This window comes from Meriones unguiculatus, chromosome 2, assembly GCF_030254825.1.
Source record: "Meriones unguiculatus strain TT.TT164.6M chromosome 2, Bangor_MerUng_6.1, whole genome shotgun sequence".
Taxonomy (NCBI): Eukaryota; Metazoa; Chordata; class Mammalia; order Rodentia; family Muridae; genus Meriones; species Meriones unguiculatus.
The window spans coordinates 21,549,014-21,571,782 of record NC_083350.1 but is presented as its reverse complement, the minus strand read 5'-3'; the positions used below and the strand labels follow the sequence as shown (position 1 = coordinate 21,571,782).

At 37.1% G+C, this 22,769-nt stretch overlaps 1 protein-coding gene across 4 annotated transcripts in view; it reads left to right on the top strand.

The window, feature by feature from the left end:
* Nucleotides 1-22,769, top strand: part of Cep192 (centrosomal protein 192) — a 93,502-nt gene that overhangs the window by 51,830 nt on the left and 18,903 nt on the right. For all 4 annotated transcript variants that reach the window (XM_060377120.1, XM_021659515.2, XM_021659514.2 and 1 more), the window contains 15 exons: nucleotides 471-596; nucleotides 769-912; nucleotides 1,039-1,099; nucleotides 1,650-1,789; nucleotides 1,887-1,979; nucleotides 2,873-2,991; nucleotides 4,126-4,302; nucleotides 5,252-5,342; nucleotides 6,898-7,074; nucleotides 11,115-11,375; nucleotides 11,719-11,834; nucleotides 13,305-13,414; nucleotides 15,932-16,076; nucleotides 19,755-19,957; nucleotides 21,041-21,164. In XM_060377120.1, the coding sequence (XP_060233103.1) occupies nucleotides 471-596; nucleotides 769-912; nucleotides 1,039-1,099; nucleotides 1,650-1,789; nucleotides 1,887-1,979; nucleotides 2,873-2,991; nucleotides 4,126-4,302; nucleotides 5,252-5,342; nucleotides 6,898-7,074; nucleotides 11,115-11,375; nucleotides 11,719-11,834; nucleotides 13,305-13,414; nucleotides 15,932-16,076; nucleotides 19,755-19,957; nucleotides 21,041-21,164 (2,087 nt within the window). The remainder of the gene's footprint in view (nucleotides 1-470; nucleotides 597-768; nucleotides 913-1,038; nucleotides 1,100-1,649; nucleotides 1,790-1,886; nucleotides 1,980-2,872; nucleotides 2,992-4,125; nucleotides 4,303-5,251; nucleotides 5,343-6,897; nucleotides 7,075-11,114; nucleotides 11,376-11,718; nucleotides 11,835-13,304; nucleotides 13,415-15,931; nucleotides 16,077-19,754; nucleotides 19,958-21,040; nucleotides 21,165-22,769) is intronic.

Genomic DNA, 22,769 nt, shown 5'->3' with positions numbered 1-22,769 from the left:
AAAAAGAAATTTATGAAGCCAGGTGGGGAGGCAGAGGCAGGTGGATCTCTGCGTGTTCGAGGCCAGCCTGGTCTACAAAATAATCCAAGACAGTCAAGTGCAGGACAGCTAAGGTTGTAGAGGGAAACCTTGTCTTGAAAAAACACTAAACAAATAAGAGTTATGTTTTATAAATGTTTTATAAAGTGGTTGGTTTCATCTTAAGATCTAATAGTGTTTTCAAAGTAAGAGTAGCCCACGTTGCTGTAATCTATAGTATATTTGAATACTTAGCCTATTTTAAAAGAAGACTTTAACACTTAGTTTTACAGACAATAATAAAATAAAATGGAAAATAAAATAAAATGGAAAAACTTAGATCTAAGCTTACCCATCACTCTGATTCTTAACTGTGGCTAAAGAAGAATGTAGACAAGATATTTATTAATAATAGACTGGCTTTTGTCACTCAGTCCTTTCTTTATACTTAGGTAGAAACAGAAAAGAAAGGGGTTCTGGATTTTGGTGATTTGACCTATGAAGGCTGGAAAGCTCTCCCACTCAAGTTAATAAATAGGACACATGCTGCTGTGCCAATCAGACTGATCATTAATGCTGTAAGTACTTAGAATTGGAGATGACCTACAGAATATATTGATTTGAAGTTATAGACACTGCCAGTATACTCGGTTAATCTTTTGTTGTAAAAGTAAATTATATTGCTAAAGAGTATATTAACAAATGTACTGCAGTGACTTTGCTGAAAGTGATTTTTCTGTTTCTGAATAGAATGCCTTAGCCTGGCAATGCTTCACATTTTCCAAAGAGCCCGTCCGTGCACCTTTGAAAGCTGCTCCTTATGCTGATGTGATTGCTCAGCTCGTAGCTGCATCTGTAGTTAGTCATGTGATGCCTCCCAGTTATGATGGAAAAGTAAGTTGGCTCACTTTAAAAACAAAACTGGCTTAGAAGTAAAGAACAAGTTTTCAAACTACTTTTATCTCTTTGAGATTTCAGTCTTAATATATATTAAAATTTTGTGTTTTTTTTATTTCATAGGATCCAGAATTTCTGATAGTTTGGATTATTTTCCATAGCCCAAAGAAACTCCTCACTTCAGGTATCATATTTTTGGGGGCAGTATTCAATTCTGTAATTAAACTTCACATTTGCCCTTTACTTTCTTATTAAGTAAATGACAATATTTTGGACTATTGCCAAGAATTTTATGTTGTTTGGAAAAATGGGGAAGATGGCATGACATTTGGGGTCAGGCCTGTGTAGGTATAGATAATCTCAGCAAGTGCTGAAATAAGCCAATTTCCTTTCTACTTTTCTCTCTAATCATACTTAGGTTTAGATTGTTTTAAAAGCCTTAACTGATTTTTCTTTTCTTTTTAATTTATGAAGTTGGTTTTTTCCTACCTTTACGTGGGTTCTGAGGATTATACTTAGATCATCAGACTTGTATGTCAAGCGCTCTTACCCAGTAAGCCATGTCCTTGGTTCTTGAATTTTCTTTGGACCCTTAAAGACAGCCTTTTGGGTGACTAGTGAAATTTTGGGATCTCTTACAGTTTTGGTTGTGAGCCTAGCCTTTAACTGCTGAGCCATCTCTCCAGCCAAATTTGGGATCTCTTTACTGAACTAAAAGAGTAAAACTTTTATAGAAATTCTAGGCCCAGCGGAAGAATTCCTGGCCAGAGTGGATATAGAAGTTGACAGCCCAAACCCTATGCCGGTTCTTAGAAGTGTGGACCTCCGAGCAAGAGCAGGCATAGCTAGGATCCATGCACCCAAGGACTTACAGGTATCCTCATCTTCTTTCTATTGTATTCTGTTGTATCCAGGTTGATATTTCTTTAATTGTGACAACTTTTTGAATGCATCTTTGCCCTACCCTGTAGACTGTCTATTTGTTGGCTGATGTAAATTCCTCAACAAAGCAGCCCTTGCCTTTGAAAAATGCTGGGAATATTGAAGTTTGTCTAGATATCAAGGTAAGAATTTCTGCAAGAGTGCTGTAGTATTTCTGTTTCTTATTTTCTGATGGCTACTGTGCTAGTAACCTTGTCAGGATGCTATGAGGCTTAAACTCAGAATTAAGAACAGTGTTGTGAAATCGAGAGTCAGCCTAACCTGAAGTATATCTGTGGTTGATGTTGAAGCCTAATGCTTTGAATATAAGAATTTTTTGAGTAGTTCCTTAGAATTTTGTGTGGCATCTGTGATCATTTAGAAAAGTGTGGTCTGAAAAAAAAAAAAAAAGAAAAGTGTGGTCTGAAAAAAAAAAAAAAGAAAAGTGTGGTCTGCATATATAAAATAGAGTTTTATTTCTGATAGCCCAGGTGAGTGAAATGGTGGGGGTTATCAGCAATTGGAGATGGGGTGGGAGGAAGATTTGAAATGGAGGATAGGATGTAGGTAGAAGGAAAGAAATATACTTTTGAAGAGGAATTATAATGAGCAAATATCCTAGTTAATAAGAGACATATTAGGGACTGGAGAGATGGGTAGTTAAAAGCAGTTGCTGCTCTTTGAGATGATCCAGGTTTGGTTCCCAGCACCTACCTGGCAGATTACATTGATTTGTTAACTTCAATTCCAAGGGATCTGATGCCCTCTTCTAGCCTTGCAGGCATAGCACACACCCACAGAGCATGTGTATATGTAGGCAAAGCATCTGTATACATAAAAATCTAAAAAAATAGCTGAGTGGCCGTGTCTGCAGTGGCACACACCTTTAATCCCTGGATTTGGGAGGCAGAGACAGGTGGATCTCTGAGTTCAAGGCCAGCCTGAAATAAAAATTAGCAAAGAAAGACACACGATACAAGAAAACTGAGGAAGAGCTTCCTGATGTGAGTTAAGGTGTGGTTATGTCATTGCTTAGGTCGCAGACCAAGGGAGTCAATTTTCAGTGGATCCAGAGAGTCTGTCTCTTAAACCTGGAGAAGAACATGAAGTTATAGTTTCATTTATTCCAAAGGATCCTAAAGCATGTGAGGAAAGGTAAATGTGAAACTATTTATAATGACTACTTGCTTATCTACGTTTCACTCATGTGCAGGTACATGTTTTACTTCACCTAATACATAATATAATGATAGAGCTGTGCTTTAATCTTTTCAGTAACTTTTTATGCACACACACACATGCACACACATAATGTGTACACACGTAATTTACACATACATATATGTAATTTATCTTATCACTGTTGTGTGCATGATGTGTGTGGTATGAGCATCACATGCCATGTGTACATATGTGGAGGATGACTTTCAGTAGTTGTTTCTCCTTCCACCACGAGCTTGGGGATGAAATTCAGGTCCTCAGGCTTGCACAGCAAGAGCTTTTTCCCATTAAACAATCTCACAGGGACGTCTTTTGTTTTTGTTAGTAAAATGCTTTTCTTAAACCAACTAAGTCAAAGTTAAGAAATTGCTATTTTTTTTTTTTTTTTTGGTATATTGTGACAAAAATCATGAAGCATGAATTATGGTGTTCTCTTTAACATTTTCCCCCCAGAAGTCTGTCTGTCTGTCTTTCTGTCTTTCTGTCTTTCTTTCGTTCGTTCGTTCTTTCTTTCTTTCTTTCTCTCCCTCTCTCTCTTTCTCTCTCTCTCTTTCTTTTTCTCTCTGTCTTTTTCTTTCTTTCTCTTTTCTTTTCTTTTATTTCTTTCATTGCTTTATAATTCTTCCCATGTCTTCTCTAGGACCTGTGGCTCTGACCTCTAAGCGATAAATAACTTTCATTCAGAATATCATTGTTTGTATTTGAACTTGACTGCATCGATCTCTACTTAGTATGTGTCTCAGAAGCACCCACAGAGGCACCCATTGCTCATCCTCAGCATGGGGTACAGAATGCCCATGTCCTGGCAATTTATCACTAGAATCTTGTGGGAAAAGGTGCACTAGTTTAAGTACTGTGCCTCAACTGCTTGCCCTCAATCCTGTGCTGACTTCCTCTTCCCACAATACCTCATCAATAATTATTGTGATCAATACTTCTTTTTTGTGTGTGTACTTTTCTCCTGGAATATAAGCATTTGGAGTAGAATACTGTGCTTGGATCACAAACACTTTATTGCCAAAAGAACCGAATATGGGACACTTGACTTATATTTTCTTCTTTGGTTAGGATCCTGAAAATATTTGTGCAGCCATTGGGACCTCAATATGAAGTAGTGTTAAAAGGTGAAGTAATTTCTTCTGGGAGTAACCCTCTGCCACCTGAACCTCACTGCTCAGATATTCCATTGATTCTGTCTAATAAGCAGTTTCTGACTTGGGGAGGCATCCCTCTAGGCAGGACACAGTAAGTATTCACAGCAACCATCCAAGAGATTTTGTTGTCTATCTAATGTTATTCTCTTAGGTGTTAAATACAACTATATTATTTTTTTTAGTTTTGAGATAAATCTGTCATATATTTTCTTAATCTTCATATGATGAACCTAAATTAAAAAGAATGTGTAATGTCTAATTTTAAAAATAATCTCGAACTGCCTTTTATTTTTATAGGCTCTTTGGTATTATCAGTTGAGTAAGCATTTAGGAGTATGAGAGCTCCTTTTATGGAAAGGCAGAAAGAAGATAATCAAGGCACTGTATCTTGTTTGGGAGATTGCAATCCAGTTAAATACTTAGAACAGATTTCAAATTAAGTGATAATGGTCTTCATTTTTTTGTGCATAACAGGGATTTCTTCACTTACTTTGTATTAAGTGACAAGAGGAAGTAGTTTGAAAGATTTAGGGTTTTTCATATTAATAACCTGCTACTTATATGTCCACTTACATTATAATGTCTGTAAAAAGTAGAGTGAATTCAGTATACTGATGAAAAGACTACTTTGTATACAGGAACTCATAGCCCTGACCTCTTGTTTTCCTGAAAACAAAACTGAGCAACAAATTTTGGCTCTGTTAAAGACTTGATGACTTTTTTCAATAATTTCTACAGCTTATCTTTTAAAGTGCAAAATATGTATATACCCATACATATGTATGTATTTAAAAGACTAAGGCCATCTGAGAAGGTAAAATTAGAGAAACTAAAAACCTTCCCTTGTTAAGATGAGTCTTAATAAGCCTTAAATTTTCAGAAATAGATTCCATAACTGGAAGGATGATTTTAGCCTATGAGGGTGAGATGTGCAATCATCCTATCTTTAGACATTGTAGCTTTTTTTTTTTTTCTTTTTTCTTTTCATTGTAGCAGTATCCATAAGGGAGGAAACATTTAAAATGTATAATTGTTTTTAGGCTTCAGAAACTAGCTTTACGAAACAGTTCTACAACTACAACCCAAAACTTGCGACTACTTATCAAAGGACAGGATCAGGATTGCTTTCAGGTTCGTATTTCACTATTTGTCTTTTCTGATTTAAATACTTCTTTTTTTAAAAAAAAATTCATTTTTTGTGTTATTAATTACAGTTTATTCACTTTGCATCTGAGCTGTAACCTTCTCTCTAGTCCCCTCCCAATCTTACCTTCCTTCCCTCATCTCCCATGACCCTCCCCAAGTCCACTGATAGGGGAGGTCCTCCTCCCCTTCCCTTCTAGTCTATCAGTTCTCATCAGGACTGGCTGCATTGTCTTCTTCTGTGGCCTGGTAAGGCTGCACCCCCCTCAGGGTGCAAAGAGCACCGAGTTCATGTCAGAGACAGTCCCTGTTCCCATTACTAGGGAACCTACTTGGACATGTAGCTGCCACGGGCTACATCTGTGCAGGGTTTCAGGTTATCTCTGTGAATGGTCCTTGGTTGGGTTAACAGTCTCAGAAAGGACCCCTGTGCCCAGATTTCATTTATTTATTTGTTTGTTTGTTTATCCTTGTAGAGCTCCTGTCCCTTCAGACCTTTTTATCTCTCCTTTCATAAGATTCACTGCACTCTGCCCAAAGTTTGTCTATGAGTCTCCACCTCTGCTTTGATACCTTGTAGGCTAGAGTCTCCTTGAACTCATAGGCACAGAAGATAATTTCCTGAACAGAACATCAACAGCACAGGCTCTTAAATCAATAAATTGGGACCTCATTAAACTGAAAAGCTTCTGTAAAGTGTAAAGCAAAGGACACTGTTTTCAGTATGAAACGACAGCCTAAAGATTGGGAAAGGATCTTCACCAATCCTATATCTGGCAAAGGGCTAATATCCAGACTATATAAAGATTTAAACAGTTCTTATGCAACAGGGTCTCACTGTCTAGCCACAGCTGGCCTGAAACTGATGATCCTCCTGGCTTCTACAGGCCTGTATCACTATCTGTGGGTTCTGTTTTAGATTTTTTTTCTGAGTACAGTACACTCAATATATGTAGACCATTTGTTTAATTTGTCTGAGATTATTCTCACTGTGTAGCTGGCTTGGGATTCACTGTGTAAACCATGCTGGCCTTGAACTCAGGGATCCATCTGCCTCTGCCTCCCAAGTGCTGATTATGCGTATATGGCAGCCTACTTAGCCTAGACGAAGTGTTCTGTATCTGTTTTTTGTAGTGCTGGGGATGGAACCCAGGGTCTTGTACATGGTTGGCAAGCTCGCGATGACTGGGCTGCCTCCTTATCCAGACCAACTGAGTTTTTGTTGGTTTGTAGGTTTTAAAGATTTTTAAATTCTGTTTTATGTGTGTGAGTGTTTTGCCTGTATGTATGTTTTTGTAGGGTGTGCATGCCTGGTGCCCATAGACTTCAGGAGAAGGTGTCAGTTCTCTGGGACTGGAGTTAGAGATGCTTGTGAGTGCCATGTAGGCACTGGGAACAGAACCTGGGTCTTGGGAAAGAGCAGTGCTCTTAGTTGCTGAGCCATCTTTCAGCCTCCAAGACTAATTGTTAAAGAGCTTATATTAATGTATGTTTCATTTGTGCTAGGGTTTGATTTATATTGTTACTTGTTTTTAAATTTTAGATTCAAAACACTTTTGGCTCAGAGGAGCGATTGACCAGTAACTGTGAGATCAGAATTTGCCCAGGTGAAGACTGTGTAATCTCTGTGTTATTCGCACCTACTCGATTATCTTGTATGTTGGCTAAGCTAGAGATCAAACAACTTGGGATTCGATCACAGCCAGGCATTAAGTTTATGGTAAGAGAAATTCACTGCTTTTTTTCCTTCTGTGAAGTTCATGTCAAGTTATAACCATTGCTTTAATATTGGTAAGTTATACATTCTGATTTTTCTAAGTTTAGACTTAAAACAAATTATAGAATAATTATCAAGTCATTAAAACCAACTATTGGGAGGTTCATATAACCACCAAGTATCCTAATGCTTTTAAAATTTCATTTCAGCTTGAGAAATTTGAAACATCCCTAACATAAACACATTTTGGGTAAATCCAGGGAGAGCAAATATGTAGACCATTTGTTTAATTTGTCTGAGATTATTTTAAGATTATTATAAGAATATTTTCTTAGCTCATTTGGTCCATTATAAACAACAAATACTACAAGCTAGATAATTACTATTTTATGTGTAGGAGTATCTTGCCTGAATGTCTCTGTACCACAAGTGTGTATGGTGCCCATGGAGGCCGGAAGAGGGTGTTGCATCTCCTGGAACTATGGTTACAGATTATTGTGAGCCACCATGTGGTGCTGGGAATTGAACCTTGGTTCTCTGGAAGAGCAGACTGTGCTCTTGACTGCTGAGCCATCTCTCCAGCCCCATACTAGATAATTTTTAAACATTTATTCTTCACAGTTCTGAATCTGGGTGTCCAAGATCAATGTGCCAGTTGTGTAGCAGGGAGGTGCATTCTGTTTCAAAGATGGCACTCTTTTCTTCGTGCCTTCAGCTGGTACAAGGCTGAGAGCACTCTTCCCACCTTTTAAAAGCACACTAATTTCGCTTTTACAAACCAGGGCTGTCATGACTTTATTCCTACTTCCTAATGCTGTTAAGTTGGGAATTATTCCAACAGAAGAATTTTGGCAAATTTGGACTTTAGCAAATATCTCTTGACGTAATTTTTTAGACTGTGTTCCAGATACTAGGTCTACAAAGACAATTTTTTTAATGATTTATTTATTTTATTTTTTATTTTATGTGCATTGGCGTTTTGGATGCATGAAGATATCAGATCCACTGGAACTGGAATTACAGATAGCTGTGAGCTGCCATGTGGGTGCTGGGAATTGAACCTGGGTCCTCTAGAAGAGCAACCAGTGCTCTTAACCACTGAGCCATCTCTTCAGCTTGACAGATTAAAAAAAAATGATTTAAAGCTATTTGCATAAATATTCAGAACAAGTACAGATAAAATGGATAAATCATTGAGGAAAGAAAGTAAGAGCAGCACAGTCAGATAATAGCTACATAGAAATGAGTTTCTTCAGGCTGCACATTTATCTGGCAGTGAGGCCAGAACTGAATTTATATTCTCCCTTTTGGCAGTGTGATCAATTATAAGCTTGATCAAGATAGCTTTATTTGACTCCAGAGTTAATGTATTACCCGTGGAGCAACTTACTTGGTCCCATGGTGGTCCAAATTGTTTGAATATGTAAGTGGTCATTCTTAGACCCTGTCACAAAGCTTTAATGTACATAGTTGTATAGCACTCTGATTTGATTTTTTGTGAAAATAAAATTGGGTTTGTGGAAAGAGCTAAATGAACTATGTCTTTACACTATCCTGAATATGATGTGGTAAATTCCAGGCTTATTAGCCAGTATTTGAGGTTGTTAGTCGTTTAGGGCAGAAACATTTGATTGAATAGTTGCCAAGTTCTGATTTATAGCCTGGCATCTTCCTAAACAAACCAGGGTCTTAGTGCAATTCCTGCCTGCATAAATTCTCATGGGTAGGGTGAGGTTTATCTGTGGATTCCCCAGCTCAAAATGGCTTGTGTTTTATGAAAAGACTTACACTGTTAAAGATAAAATAGCCTAATAAGGTGGCAGGAGGAACCTCGTATCGGATTTGAGAAAATCCAGAAAACCAGCCCTGTCTCATCATTTACACTCACTCTGGAGTGAGACTTCAATATTTTACTCATGACATGCAGCTTCTTGTCCCAGTATTATGGTTTGGTTCTGAGGAATGAATGGAATATTCTGTGCTCTGAATAGCATAAAGCATGATGGACTGAAATAAAAATTAGTTTTTTTTTTTTTGCATGTTGAATGCATGTTAAGCATCATTATTAATTGGTAGGTGGAATATCACATTTTGTTTTCAATATAACCTGAGATAAAACTGCTGTCTCCATATTCTACACAGGTTAACTGAGGCTATATAAGTGTGGAACCCACACTTACTTAATTTAATCCCTAGGGTGCTAAATACAGCGCTCTCTCACAGTTACTGAGAGCAGTGCTTATCAACCTAAGTCTGTGTTGCTCCCACAGATGTTTGTTAGTATCTGGAGACAGTTTTGATTGCCTTAATTGAGACTAGGACATGAGACTAGGACAAGAATATTATCATCTCCTTCCCCCCCCGAATAAATATCCAGCCCAAGATACCAATGATAATGAGCTTAAGAAGCCCTCCTTTAGAGCAGTGATTAATCTATGGACTGGTTAGCATCAAATCAAGTCGGTTTAATTTAAGATTTTCACTTTTGTGTTTTAGCATGTGTGTGGAATGCACATATGTGTGCACGCACATAGAGGCTGAAGGTTAACTTCGGGGATCTTCCTTTGTCACTTCACTTTATTTACTGAATCAGACTCTGAACCTGGCACTTGCTGTTTTGGCTAGCTAGCTTGCCTTAGGGCTTTTGGTTTGTAGTTACTAAATACTGGGTTATGTGTGGATCTGAGCTCCAGGCTTCATGCTTGTATAGCAGGAACTATGTCTGTTGAGCCAAAAATTCTTGAGAAGAACTGTATCTGTACTGAACATTTATACTGTTTCTCTTGATACTATTTTCTAAACAGTACAATAGTTATTTACATGGCATTTGTGTTGCATTTATATTGTAGCCTCTAGAGATGATTTAATGGGTATGTTGGGGTGTGCATAGGTCATATGTAACAACAATGTCATTTTATAGAAAGGACTTGAACATCATAGAATTTGGAATTCATGAATATGGGGCTGTCCTGGAACAGACTCCCTGAGGATACTGGGGGACTAATGTTCAGAAAGAATACTTCTATTGAGTGTTTTCAAAGATGCTTTTTCTCGTTATCATTTCCTGTTTAATAGCATGCAGAAAACTTACTCATAAAACTGTAGGAAATGAAAAAAAATTGGAATAGTTTTGGCTCTTTTCAGCTATAGGAAGTAATTTTAAATGATAAGATGTGTAGGTTTTTGATCTGAAAGTCTTAGAAATGTTATTACTTTATTATAATAAGTCAATCAAATTTATGAGGAACCTCAGTTAAGTTTTCAGTGTAGTTTTGATAAGCACATGAGGTAAAGCAAAATTAATTGTTGATGTTTTCATATTCTCAAGGACCTATTTAGAACCTGTGAAAGAATGTTACTTTCTAGTAAGGTAGATGTTTTCCTTTCTTCCTTTATAATGGAAGGCACCTGTGACTCTGTTGTTTGGGAGGCTCAGCCCCTGTAAAGACTACAGCCAGCACCCCTCAACGCTGGCTTCAGTCTCAGGTTTGCCACTCTCTAGCCTGCCCTGGGGTTTTGAGTACTAGACCTAGGTTTAGTCCTGTTGGCAGGCTCCTCCCTGACAGTAGCTCTACCAACACTGCGATGATGGGCTTTTTCCTCTCATAAAGTATTCCTGAGAAGTTGAAAAAATACCACTTAGGTTCTACGCAGCTGACCACCTTACCAGTACATTATGTTTTTAGTCATTTCAAAGTAAATTACAATGTATGTATGCTTCACCTTATGAATGCAAGCGTAGCTGTACTAGTTTTAGTATTGTTCTTTGGTTAAGCTTGGATTATGCAACAGGAAATGATTGTCTGTAGTCTGAAGATATGCAGTTTGGAAGTGCTATTTGTATTTCTCTCAACAAAATGTATTTAATAATATATATTAAGTATATATAAAATGGTGGACTAGAAGTTGGGTGATTACTGACTCAAGGATACAAACATTAAAAACTTTACTTGTATTAAATCTATATTTTCTTTTGACTATAATATGTTTTCTGCTTTTTTATATAAAAATAATTTTGGATGTGTATGTGTTTTATTTTTTAGATACCTTTATCTGGATATGGAGGAACAAGTAATCTTATTTTAGAAGATGTTAAAAAATTATCTGACAGTTACTTGGTAACGATGAATGACTTAATTCCTGGCAAAGAAAGTAAAGTTATTTTTTCTGTTCGCAACACTGGTTCTAGAGCAGCCTTTGTTAGAGCAGTGTGTTTTAAAGATTCTCAAAGAAAAGTTTTGCTGGATCCTAAAGTATTCAGAATTTTTCCAGATAAATTTGTACTTAAGGAAAGAACCCAAGAAGTAAGTATAAAATCTCTGCCCTAAAATTTTTTTTATTAATATTAATTAGCATTTTATGGCCAAGAGCTAAAACCATGTTGGGAGGGAGTGTGGGATGGAAGTACTTACCTAGGCTTCCTGGAAGAACTGGTGTACATTTCTTCTTTTCTGAGACAGACTTCCTCTGTGTAGCCCTGGCTGTCCTGGAACTGTTGATCAGGCTGGCTCCGTACTCAGATCCGCCTTTCTCTGCCTTCTGAATATACATGGGTTCTTCTGTGGATTGCAGGATTGTTTGTTCATGACTTTCTGAGGAAAAATACTGAAATTTCATACTCATGGTTTTCTCTTTTTTTTGTATCAGGATGTTACTTTAATCTATAATCCATCAAACAGAAAGAGTGATAATAAACCTGCAACAGAACTACTAACTGTATACTTCTTTGGTGGTGATGAACTCTTCAGACAGCAGTATCGAAGGTAGATTACTTCCCTTAGCTAGTGCTGGGAACTGTTTAGTGAAAACAAGGACAGTTAATGATTTGTAAATTTTAGAATATACCTCACTATTTATTAGATAGATGAAGAAAAGCATTGGTAAAATTTATGTGGCTCATAATTGGTATAATGTGAGTTAGAGATATTGGAGGAAACATAAAGGTGTTTTCCTGAATTCTGGCTTCTTGACGTATAGATTATACTTTTTCTTTATCCAAGAGTATCACCATTCTTTATACTACTACTACATATTTAAAGCATAGTTCCTCACACTTTTCCTACTCCTAATATACTTACGACTGTATTAGGTCAGTTTCAGAAAAGATTTTAAGAACTCACAGATTATTTTATATAAACCTACATGATTAATTTAGAATAGTTCTAGGAAGGCTAGAAATTATAGAAAAGATACTGTATTTTAGAAATGTGAGGGTGGTTTAACTTATAGATTCTTTATAAAATCTGATACACCTAATATAAATATGATTTAATATACTGAGTGGGGAAGTTTGGAATATTGTTCTTGGTCAAGTGTGATTAAAAATGGTACATTGTTATGTGTTAAATTCTTATTGTGAAATTGAGTTTCTTGGGCTAGAAAACCAAAGTATAAGGCAGATGAAGCTCACGTTGAGAACGATGGCTTGCTATGTGATCCTTTGAAGCTAGCTTCTTGTTCTTGTTCTTGTTCTTTTTTTTTTTGTTTTTCTTTTCTTTTTGAGACAGGGTCTGTCTACATAGCCCGGCTTTCCTATGTATACCAGGCTGCCTTTGAACTCACAGAGATTCAAGTGCCTCTGCCTTCTGAGTGCTAGGATTACAGGTGTTGTACCACCAAGTACAGTTGAACCTGGCTTCTTAATTATTTCAGAATAATTTGGAGAAATCAGATTATCACATTTCCTGTTTCCCTTTCTCTTTACTGAAACTTAAAAAACCTAGTGTATTGTTTCATAACTTCTATTTACCAAAAATTTACAGTACTGAAATTTTCTTGGTTTGTGAACATCTGAGAATTATAGAGATATTTATAGTTTATTTCTCACTGCAGAAGTCTTTTGGAAGATGCCTATTTTTACAGTAGTTATGTGGTTACTTAAATTATTTCCCCAAACAGCTCAATCATTTATTGTCCCTCCCACCACTGAGACAAGTTCTTTGACCAAATTGTCACAAATAATGAAAAGATAAGCCCTGAAATATCATTTTCTTTCTACTCTTACATTAATAAGCCCCTGCTTTGACATTACTATTAAACTAATGCTAATGATTTCATTTAGCTGAACTTTCAAAAGCAGGTTTGGGTCTAATAAGTACATATCTTATGATTTAAGATATATGATCTATGTATGAATGTATCATGCTCTTAGTGGGGTTTGCCAAATACTTCAATTAAAATCTGATTTAGGTCACTTTTATATATAAAGTGAGTAAAAACATTTCTTCTGGCAGAGCCCTGCTGAATAAACCAGGAATCATAAAGCAGATACTTCCAGAACATACTGTACTACGAAACATTGACTTTGCTGAAACATTTCAGGATGAGCTACTTGTAGATGAAGGTAAGAATTGTAGCATCCTTGACCCTTTGGGTCATTTGTGGTATTATTTAGGCATGGACTGAGAACAGGACCAAGGTTCGTTTGGTGTCCAGCTGAATCTGAGCTGTGTTGACTTCAGGCAAACCACACTAGTGAGTTTCAGTTTCCTTTTTTATGGAATGAGAATGGCATTTAGCTTCTCATCCGTAAGTGTTGGTTTTTGTTTTTTGGGGTTTTGTTTTGGTTTTGGTTTTTTGAGAAAGGGTTTCTCTGTGTATGTAGCCTTGGCTATCCTGGAACTCACTCTGTTGTCTAGGCTGGCTTCAAAGTCCTAGATCTGCCTGCCTCTCCCTGCCTCGGCCTCCTCAGTACTGGGATTAAAGGCATGTGCCACTGCCACCCAGCAAGATTTGTTTTGAAAATTAGATAGAAGAACTTTGCTTTATAAATATTTTAGATTTCCATAAGATTTTTAGATGTCAGGCTCATGACTGGAAGGAAGATGGGGGCCATCATTACATTCAAGTTTCTGCTGCTTCAGGTTTCATGATCATATTTAGAAACGTAGGTTCCCAAAACATTCCAAGTAGAATGTAGAGTACTAGCCTAGATGCTTAGTCTCACTTGAAAAAAACAGTTCAGATATTTAATTGTGTTATTTATCCATACAAAACAAATGTACCAAGACATCTAAACTGTAAAAATGTGTGTATAATTTTTGTGCCATAATAATTTTTACACAGTGTTGTTGATAGTTATAAGAAGTTAGCCGTGACCTAAGTCTCTAAGAAAACAGAGCATAATATTTATAGCCATTAGAACAGTGATATGAATTTGGGATAAATGTCATAAAAATATTTTCATTTATTAAGAAAAATACCATTTAAAATTTTTATAGCAACCTGTCATTTTGGTAAAATAATTCAATATATAAATAATATCACACATGAATAAGCATATTTAAGACCCAGCTTTGCTACTTAAGAAATTATCACTTCCTCAGAGGATAGTCTAGTTAAGAGCTAAACTGCATTTTGCTGTGAACACACATAGTAAATAACATTGTAGCTTGGTGAAGATGTAAGTAGAGTTTAGCATGGTTTGGAAGTTGGCATAATTCCACCAGCTAGTGATAGTCCATATACCTGCTAAGTAGATGCATTCTGAAGAGATATGGTATCAGCTGAGTGGACACCAGAATGCAGTCCTTAACCATAAAGGGCTGACAGATGTAGGAGACAGATGTGGGGAAGACTTAAGTGTATTGGGGGGAGATGACTGCAGTGTGCGCTTAGGAATGGGAGAGGCACAGAGAAAGGGCTAGAGTGACTGTTGAAATATACTTGAAGGAACAGGAAACTAGACAGAATGGAGAAGATGGTCTAGAATGAGGAAGGGTACTTCAGGGTAGCTCCTTGTCCAGATATTCAAGAAATGTAAGAAAGGTTGTTTTGAGAAACCGTGAGCTCAAGTAACTTTCAAGATCACTCATGTCAGGTAGTTTGAGTTGTGACTTTTACCAGGTTTCTGGATATCAGAATACAGTGTACATTGGGCATTCTGCTCTATGAATGAATGAATGAATGAAACAGTCCCACTTGTTTGTGTTGATGGATGCCATACTTTGCCTATGAGAACAGCATTCTCTGTGATTATGTTACTGAAATTTGTTTGAACATTTTACTATTACAAATATTTGTTGTGGTCTCTTACAACATGGGTAATAAGTGGCAACTACTCTTATAATTTATAGTCATAGCATAGTTACTATAAATTTAAACTTGCTGCCTAGCATGGTGATACACTAATGTAATACAAGCTTTTGGGAGTGGAGTCAGGAGTGTCAGAATTACAAGACTAGCCTTGGCTACATGAGATCCTGTCTCAAGAAAAATTTACTGTGTTTATTTTATTCCATTTAAAATATATACCTTTTAAGGAATGATAGAATGAAGTACACTAAAGTTTCTTGTATATATATGTTCAGGCAGCCTAATCTAAAGATGTTCATGATGTGCACACTTTTTTATTAATCTAGAAATATTTAGTAATGATAATAGTGACTAATTCCTAGATGTGCTTAACTGTGAAACTTGCCCTTAACCTTTTTGTGCGTCAAATTCCTCCTTTTAAATATATACCTCATAATACCTCCCTCAAAGAGTCAGTCTGGAAATTTAGCCAACCTGAAGAATTAGAATAGTGCCTCACTCACCATATATATTTGTTGCCATACATATCTTGAAAAATGTTCATGCTTTAAGGTTCACAGTACCCCCGAGATAGATTATTACCATTCCAGAAACTAATGCTTTGAGAGGTTTCTTAAGTTGCCAGAGGTCACAGAGTGGCAAAGATGATAGATGATAGCTTACATTTTGGTTCAGATTTGTCAGCGCTAGTGGTAGATAGTCTATACAAGTCAATGGTGTTAATAGTTGAGATATTTCCTATTCCAACCTAAGGAAATAGTATGGCTGTGTGTAATTGCTGTGCTCGTGTGAGGATTCATGTGTTTCAGCATGTATTCTTTTGCAGCATGTGATCTTCCCCAGCGGCCTAATGACATTCAGCTCTTCTATGGAAGCATGCGCAAAATTACCCTGTCAGTAATTGGAGAATTCAGAGAGTCCATTTCTAGCAGAGAATTTCTTCAGCCTCCTTCCAGTGCTGAGAGTGAAAGGTAAGACAACTGCACAGACTTTCGCTAGATTTCATGACTTATTCATACTGCAGCTCATCTACTCCCCACTATACCACGTTATTTTCCTCATTCTTTCACCATTTTAAGCTTAATTTGAAATGTTTTAAAACTTCTAGAAAAGTTTGAAAATAGTGTAGACAACTTTTGGAAAACCCAGTACTCTGATATCCTAATTGTTAACATTTTACCTTTTACCATTTTATCATTTGCTACCTCTTATTTATAGAGATTTTTGTCTTAGTCACATAAGAGTGAATTTGCAGGAATGAGGAGCCCTAAGTTGCTAAAGTTACTCCCGTAGCTAACCTATCAGAATTAGAACATTTAACATCAAGACAGTACTATCCATGGTACATGGACTCTGTTTATACATCTTGAATTGTTACAATAAAGCTCTCCAGAGTTAAACTATGAAAGAAGATATCTTTGTCTCTTGTTTAGAATCCAAGATTATAGTGCATTTTGATGACCTGTCTACTCAGTAATGAAGTCTGTCTGCCCTTCCTTACCATTCATAGATGAGAGTGTGTGAATGGATTATTAAGTCAGAACCTCAGAGTCAAAAGAATTCCATAGATAAGCTTTGCTGATAAATTGAAATAAAATTTGAGCTTGTCTGTGGTGCTTCCTAGGTCTTTTATATAAATACTAGTTCAGTTTAACACGGGTTCTGTGTGTTGCATATGTGTCAGAAGGGAGCTATTTCAAGCATGGCAGTTCTGTTTTATAGTTTGCTCATTAAATAATTTATATGGTAATTTTCAAAGGAATATCCCATATGCTCATAAATTCCAGGTTTTTCTATCACAGACAGTTGTAAGCAGATGCTACTACTCAGCATGCTACTACATAAGGGCATTAGTGTAATGGCTTTGAGATGATCAGATCTGCCCAAGTCATCTCTTTTTTCCTGAGGATTTCCAGTAAAAGATAGAAAATAGTTTACAGGACAGCTGCTGACCATTTTCCTCTGAATGACTGTTCAGTTTGCAATTTTGGGTTCAACACCTTCAGCAAAACAGCAAAACATGACATGGTTTAATATATATATATATATATATATATATATTTTTTTTTTTTTTTTCTGTGTGCCTACACAGGTGGTTTATGATGTAGAGCTGTCCTGGAGTCTTTGTTTCTCACTCTGTTAACCAGGCTGGTTTCAAACACAGAGATTCACCTGCCTCTGCCTCCTGAGCTCTGTGATTAGAAGCATGTGTCGTTGTGCTCAGCAGTAGCAATATTTTTATTACTTGGCTAAAATTAGTGTCTCCAAGTTTCTCCACTACAAAGTTAATATCTTTAAACAAATCCAGATTTGGTGAATTATTTTGTTATTGAAGTTTTTACATCTATTGGTAATTGTTGCCCGATTCACGTCATTTTTATCAAAGGTATTTCTTTTTATATTTCTATATTTATTAGTTGACTGTCCACTTTAAAGAGACTTGGGCTGGAGAGATGGCCTGGTGATTAAGAGCACTTGCTGTTCTTCCAGACAACCCAGGGGTCAAATTCTAGCACCCACATGTCTGCAACTCCAGTTCCAGGAGATCTGACACCCTCACACAGACATGAATGCAAACAAACACCAGTGCTCATAAAGAAGAGACTTTTCTCCTTTTTGTATACTTACTAATAGCAGGGTGGTTTGTAGAGTCAGTGTGACTTCTTTTTTTCTCTCATCTCATTCTGCTCTTTAAGTCTTTCGATGGGTTGCCCTTAGTCCGTGAGTATTTTCTTACTTATTGGCACAGCAAGATATTCAAGATTTATCTGACGTTTCTTGCTGAGCATTACAGGCTCATTTCTCTTAGAAGTTCATTTTTTTAGAGAATGACATTGGAAGTCTGGGGATGGCATTAGATGTACCCATGCTATTGTAATGGAAGAACTAAGAAATGCATGAGTTTGTGTATAAATCCATGTTTCTATATTTCAGAAAAAGCAAACCTGAGTAAACATCAGTGCCTCCAATTCCTATCTAACATGTACCCTTCCCATAATTATATGTTTTTCTCTAATTAACCTCATTATCCTCTTTTCCGTTAAGGTTCCACCAATTCTGCCATTTCAACTAATGCCATTATGTATTCTGTTTCCTGAGCCCAGTGCTACAGTGTGTACAGGTTTATTGTCCTTATGTGTTCAATACCATAGCCCAATTCCTGCTGCTAGTGACCCCACCTGCCCTCCCATCTGTTCTCATTCCTTGTTCTGATCATTTCCAGTGATATTTAAAGGAATAATTAAATAGAGCATTTACAACTATATAGTGAGGAACTTGTCCTCAGTAAGTAGAAATGCCAAGAACCAACAATTATTTCAACTGGTCTGACCTTTCCAGTACCTCTCTTGTGTCTCTTGTGCAGTAAAGTCAGATTTGAAACCAAGGTGAGCATGTACTGGTAAAAAGGAGAGGCAGGGGTTCCCTTCTGATTTTTCTATTTGTTTTTTTTTTTTTTTTATTGGAAATAAGGCTGGGTTCCATGTGTCGTGGAATATTTGGACACTGCACAATAAAACTTCAATTATGATTTTGTACTTTTGTGATTGCAAGATAGATGTAAATTAGAATTGTTTATAAGACTTACAGGAAAACAGTAAGAGTCTTCTAGACTGGATTAGCATTTTTCCAGAAGCTTTGCTATTTTCACGGATTTTGGTGTCACTATTGTGAAACCAGTTATCATTGTGCAGCTACAGATATGTTAAAAGATAATTTGGTCTTTCTTTTCTTTTCTTTTCTTTTCTTTTCTTTTCTTTTCTTTTCTTTTCTTTTCTTTTCTTTTCTTTTCTTTTCTTTTCTTTTCTTTCTTTTTTCTTTCTTTCTTTCTTTTCTTTCTTTCTCTCTTTTTCTCTTTTTCTTTCTCTCTTTCTCTTTTTCTCTTTCTTTCTCTCTCTCTTTTTCTTTTTTTCTTTCTTTCTCTTTCTCTCTTTCTCTCTCCTTTCTTTTTTCTCTCTATCTCTCTTTCTCTCTCTCTTTCTTTCTTTCCCTCTCTCTCTCTCCCTACCTTCTCTCTCTTTCTTCTTTTTATTTTTTTGATAAGGTCTGACTGTGTAGTCCTGGCTGGCGTGGAGTGCCTGTGTGGAACAGGATAGCCGCCAATTCACTGAGAACTACCTGTCTGTGCCCAGAGTGTTGGAATTAAAGGCACACATCACCATGCTTAATGAATTTGGCTTTTCTTTTGTTGCGCCATTTTCCAATAAATCTTTTAAGGGATTTAAGATACAAATCTGTAAGGCCAAAAAAAAAAGTGTGATTAAAGTTACAACATATATGTTCTGTAGCTTACACTGTTTTTTGTTTGTTTGTTTTTTGTTCTTTCTTTGTTTTGTTTTTTAATTTTCTGTCTTTTATCTCCTGCTAGGGTCAAACCCCAGAGCATTGTCCTGCTCGGTGAGCACCTTATCTCAGAGCTTCATCCTAAGCCCTATAGTACTTAACCTCTGAGCCATCTCTCCAGCCCCCTATAAAGTACTTTTAAGTATATAAAAAAATATGGAGTCTTTATAGTTACTGGAAAATATATGGTATATCATACCCTTTTACTTCTGTCATAATTTTTTATTTTATATGCATTGATATAAAATGTGAAATAATTAAATTTGTTAGAAGTTTTAATGTCTCTTTATTACTTTTCTGTTTTTAAGTAATTTTCCCAGTGAATCTGGAACTTCTGTAAAACAAAGTGGCAACGTCTCTTTGGATGTTTTACCAGTTAAAGGCCCTCAGGGTTCTCCTTTTCTTTCACAAACTGCCGACCCAGCTCAGGGCACACCAGCCTCTGAAGAAAGTTGGGCTGTCCATCCAGAACACTTGATTCTGGTAGCTGCTGCTACTTGTGAATATTTCGGTAAGAGCTCAGAAGTGCATCTGGGAGTCGAGTCTCCCATCTCTGTGTCTGTGGGGTCAGTTCTACATCTCTGTGTCTGTGGCTGACTCTAGACTGGCTCCCACATGAGACCTGACAATCAGTACGCCACCTGCAGCGCTCTACTTGCTGCTTTTTGACTTGACACTGATACTATGGGTTCAGAGTAGGAACAAATTGTAAATGGATGCTTCCTACAGTGAGAGTAGGTGAAAGCATTTTCAGGGCATTCTCTCTAACCTGGGTTAGTGTAGCCAGTGTCTTTGTAGTTTCCAGGAGTTATCAAGAACTACTTGAACATAGAGTTGAAATTCGTATAGAACCAAAAAATTTGAGCACAGGGTTCTTTCCTGAGACTCATACTCCAACCAAGTACCAGGCGTGGAGATAACCTAGAACCTCTGCACAGCCCATGGAAGTTCAGTGTCCAAGTGGGTTCCATAGTAATGGGAACAGGGACTGCTTCTGACATGAACTGATTGGCCTGTTCTTTGATCACCTCCCCCTGAGTGGGGAGCAGCCTTACCAGGCCACAGAGGAAGACAATGCAGCCACTCCTGATGAGACCTAACAGACTAGGATCAGAAGGAAGAAAAAGAAACCCTCCCCTACCAGTGGACTTGGGGAGGGGAATGCGTGGAGAAGGAAGAGGGTTTGGGAGGGGAGGAGGGAGGAAACTAGAGGGGGGATACAAAGTAAATAAAGTGTAATTAAAAATAAAATAGGGCTGTAGAGACGGCTAAGAGGTTAAGAGTATTGGCTGTTCTTCCAGAGGTCCTGAGTTCAATTCCCAGTACCCACATGGTGGCTCACAACCATTTGTAATGAGATCTGGTGCCCTCTTCTAGCATGTAGGTCTATATGCAGACAGAATATTGTATACGTAATAAATAAATAAATCTAAAAATAAAAATAAAATAAAAATAAAAAAAGAAATCTCTACAGTTGGACTATTAAGTGAAATAAACTATTATATAAGTGCATTTACTCAGAATTCAGTATTACTAACACTTGTCTTTTTCATTATGACTAAATGCAATTAACATTATTTATCTGATACAATAGGTGACATGGTAAAAACGGGACGTTTCCAGATTATAAATAACTCTGTTAGGTTACTGAAATTTGAGCTATACTGGCCAGCACATTGCCTAACAGTTACACCACAACATGGATTTATCACGCCAGAGTAAGTATGGTTTTTAAAGGTTTTCTTCAGTGTTAATCAAATGCCATCATGGAGGCCCCCCCCTTTTTTTTTTGAGACAGTGTTTATTAATATAGCCCTGGCTATCATAGAATTTTCTCTGTATACCAGGCTGGCCTCGAACTCAGAGATCTGTCTGACTCTCCTGTAAATGTTTGAATTAAAGGTGTGCACCTCCTTGCCTAGATTTTTGGAGGCCTCTTAAAATAATGTATTAGTTATATATAATGAGTATAAAATATTTCATACGTGTATTTTGATCATATTTTTCTTCTGTTCCCACTCCTACTGATTCCTTTTCTTGTCCAAGTTACCTCTATAACTTTGTTGAGGGTTAATGTCTAGCTCAGTCAACGCGCTCTTGCCTAGCATGTGCAAGGCCCTAGTTTTTGTTCCCAGCACTGCAGAAATAAGCAAATGAAGTTACTCAGTAGAAGTTTGCTTTGTGCTAACAAAGCACACATGTGGTTTGTAACACACAGTTAAGAATCACTCCTTTTAGTGGAGTAGAGAGCATACATAAAGCCAGGTAGGGCACCCTAAGGTGATGAAGAGACATGATTGTGAGGAACAGAGACCGTGGAGTGGAAGACATCAAAGTGTTTCTGACACGCTTACTTTGCTTACAAAATCACAGTGTAGGAAATAAAGCCAGGTATGTGATGAGGGTTCGCAGTCTCTTAGAAAGCCTACCTATTTATTGCTTCTATCTCCTTGGTTTGCAGTGTGAATCCTGTGCATTCTGGTTTTGTTGTTGTTCTTTTCTGAAGATGTTTTTCAGCCAGAACTTTCTGAGTTGTGAAATGTCTGAGTCACACCCTAGCCTATAATTTTCTATATAAAATGTTTTAAGATGGAGTCTTCTGAGACTAGCTGTTCCTACACAGCTACTGTCTGTACACAGCCTGATAATTGACAAGATGAAAACCATAGCTCTGCAGCTTTCTAGGGTTTTTATCTGGTCAGCATAGCACTGTGCCTTCTAGAGTGCTTAGTATTTGTGATTAACAGCATTGCAGAAGAACAACATGGAGTTCCTTTACATTTGCAGAATTACAATTGTGTGTATTTATAGAGTTTGCTGGACTGATGCTATAGCTAATGTAAGGACGGGTACCCAGAGTATCCCTGGAGTAAACCAATCAGCTCTGCTTGTACTGAGTGCTTATCAAATGCAACAGGTCCTGGCCAGCTAATGAGTGAAGAGATAAGAGGGATGGTGGAACAGTTATTTTACAAATGACCCCAGGGTTCCATGTATTAGCTATTAGCAAAGGAGATAATTTTGCCGTGCTATTTTTGACAAGTGGGATTTTTCATAGACACAAGTCTGATTTCTTCATTTAAACACACATGGTCCTGGATGAGAAATTTGAGAACAAAGATAAATAACTGGTTAATTAACGTACTACCCCCTTTCCTCCTGCATTTCCTTTCAGTTTACTGGGAAGTTAGTCTGCTTTGTGCTGTGACCATGCTATCCCTTACTGTCAAGTGGCTCAGCGTTTGTGTAGTATGATTCTGTCTGGACTTGGTTCTGAGGTGGCATTTCTGTTCAGTGGTTTGTATTCCAGACAGTTTCTCTTG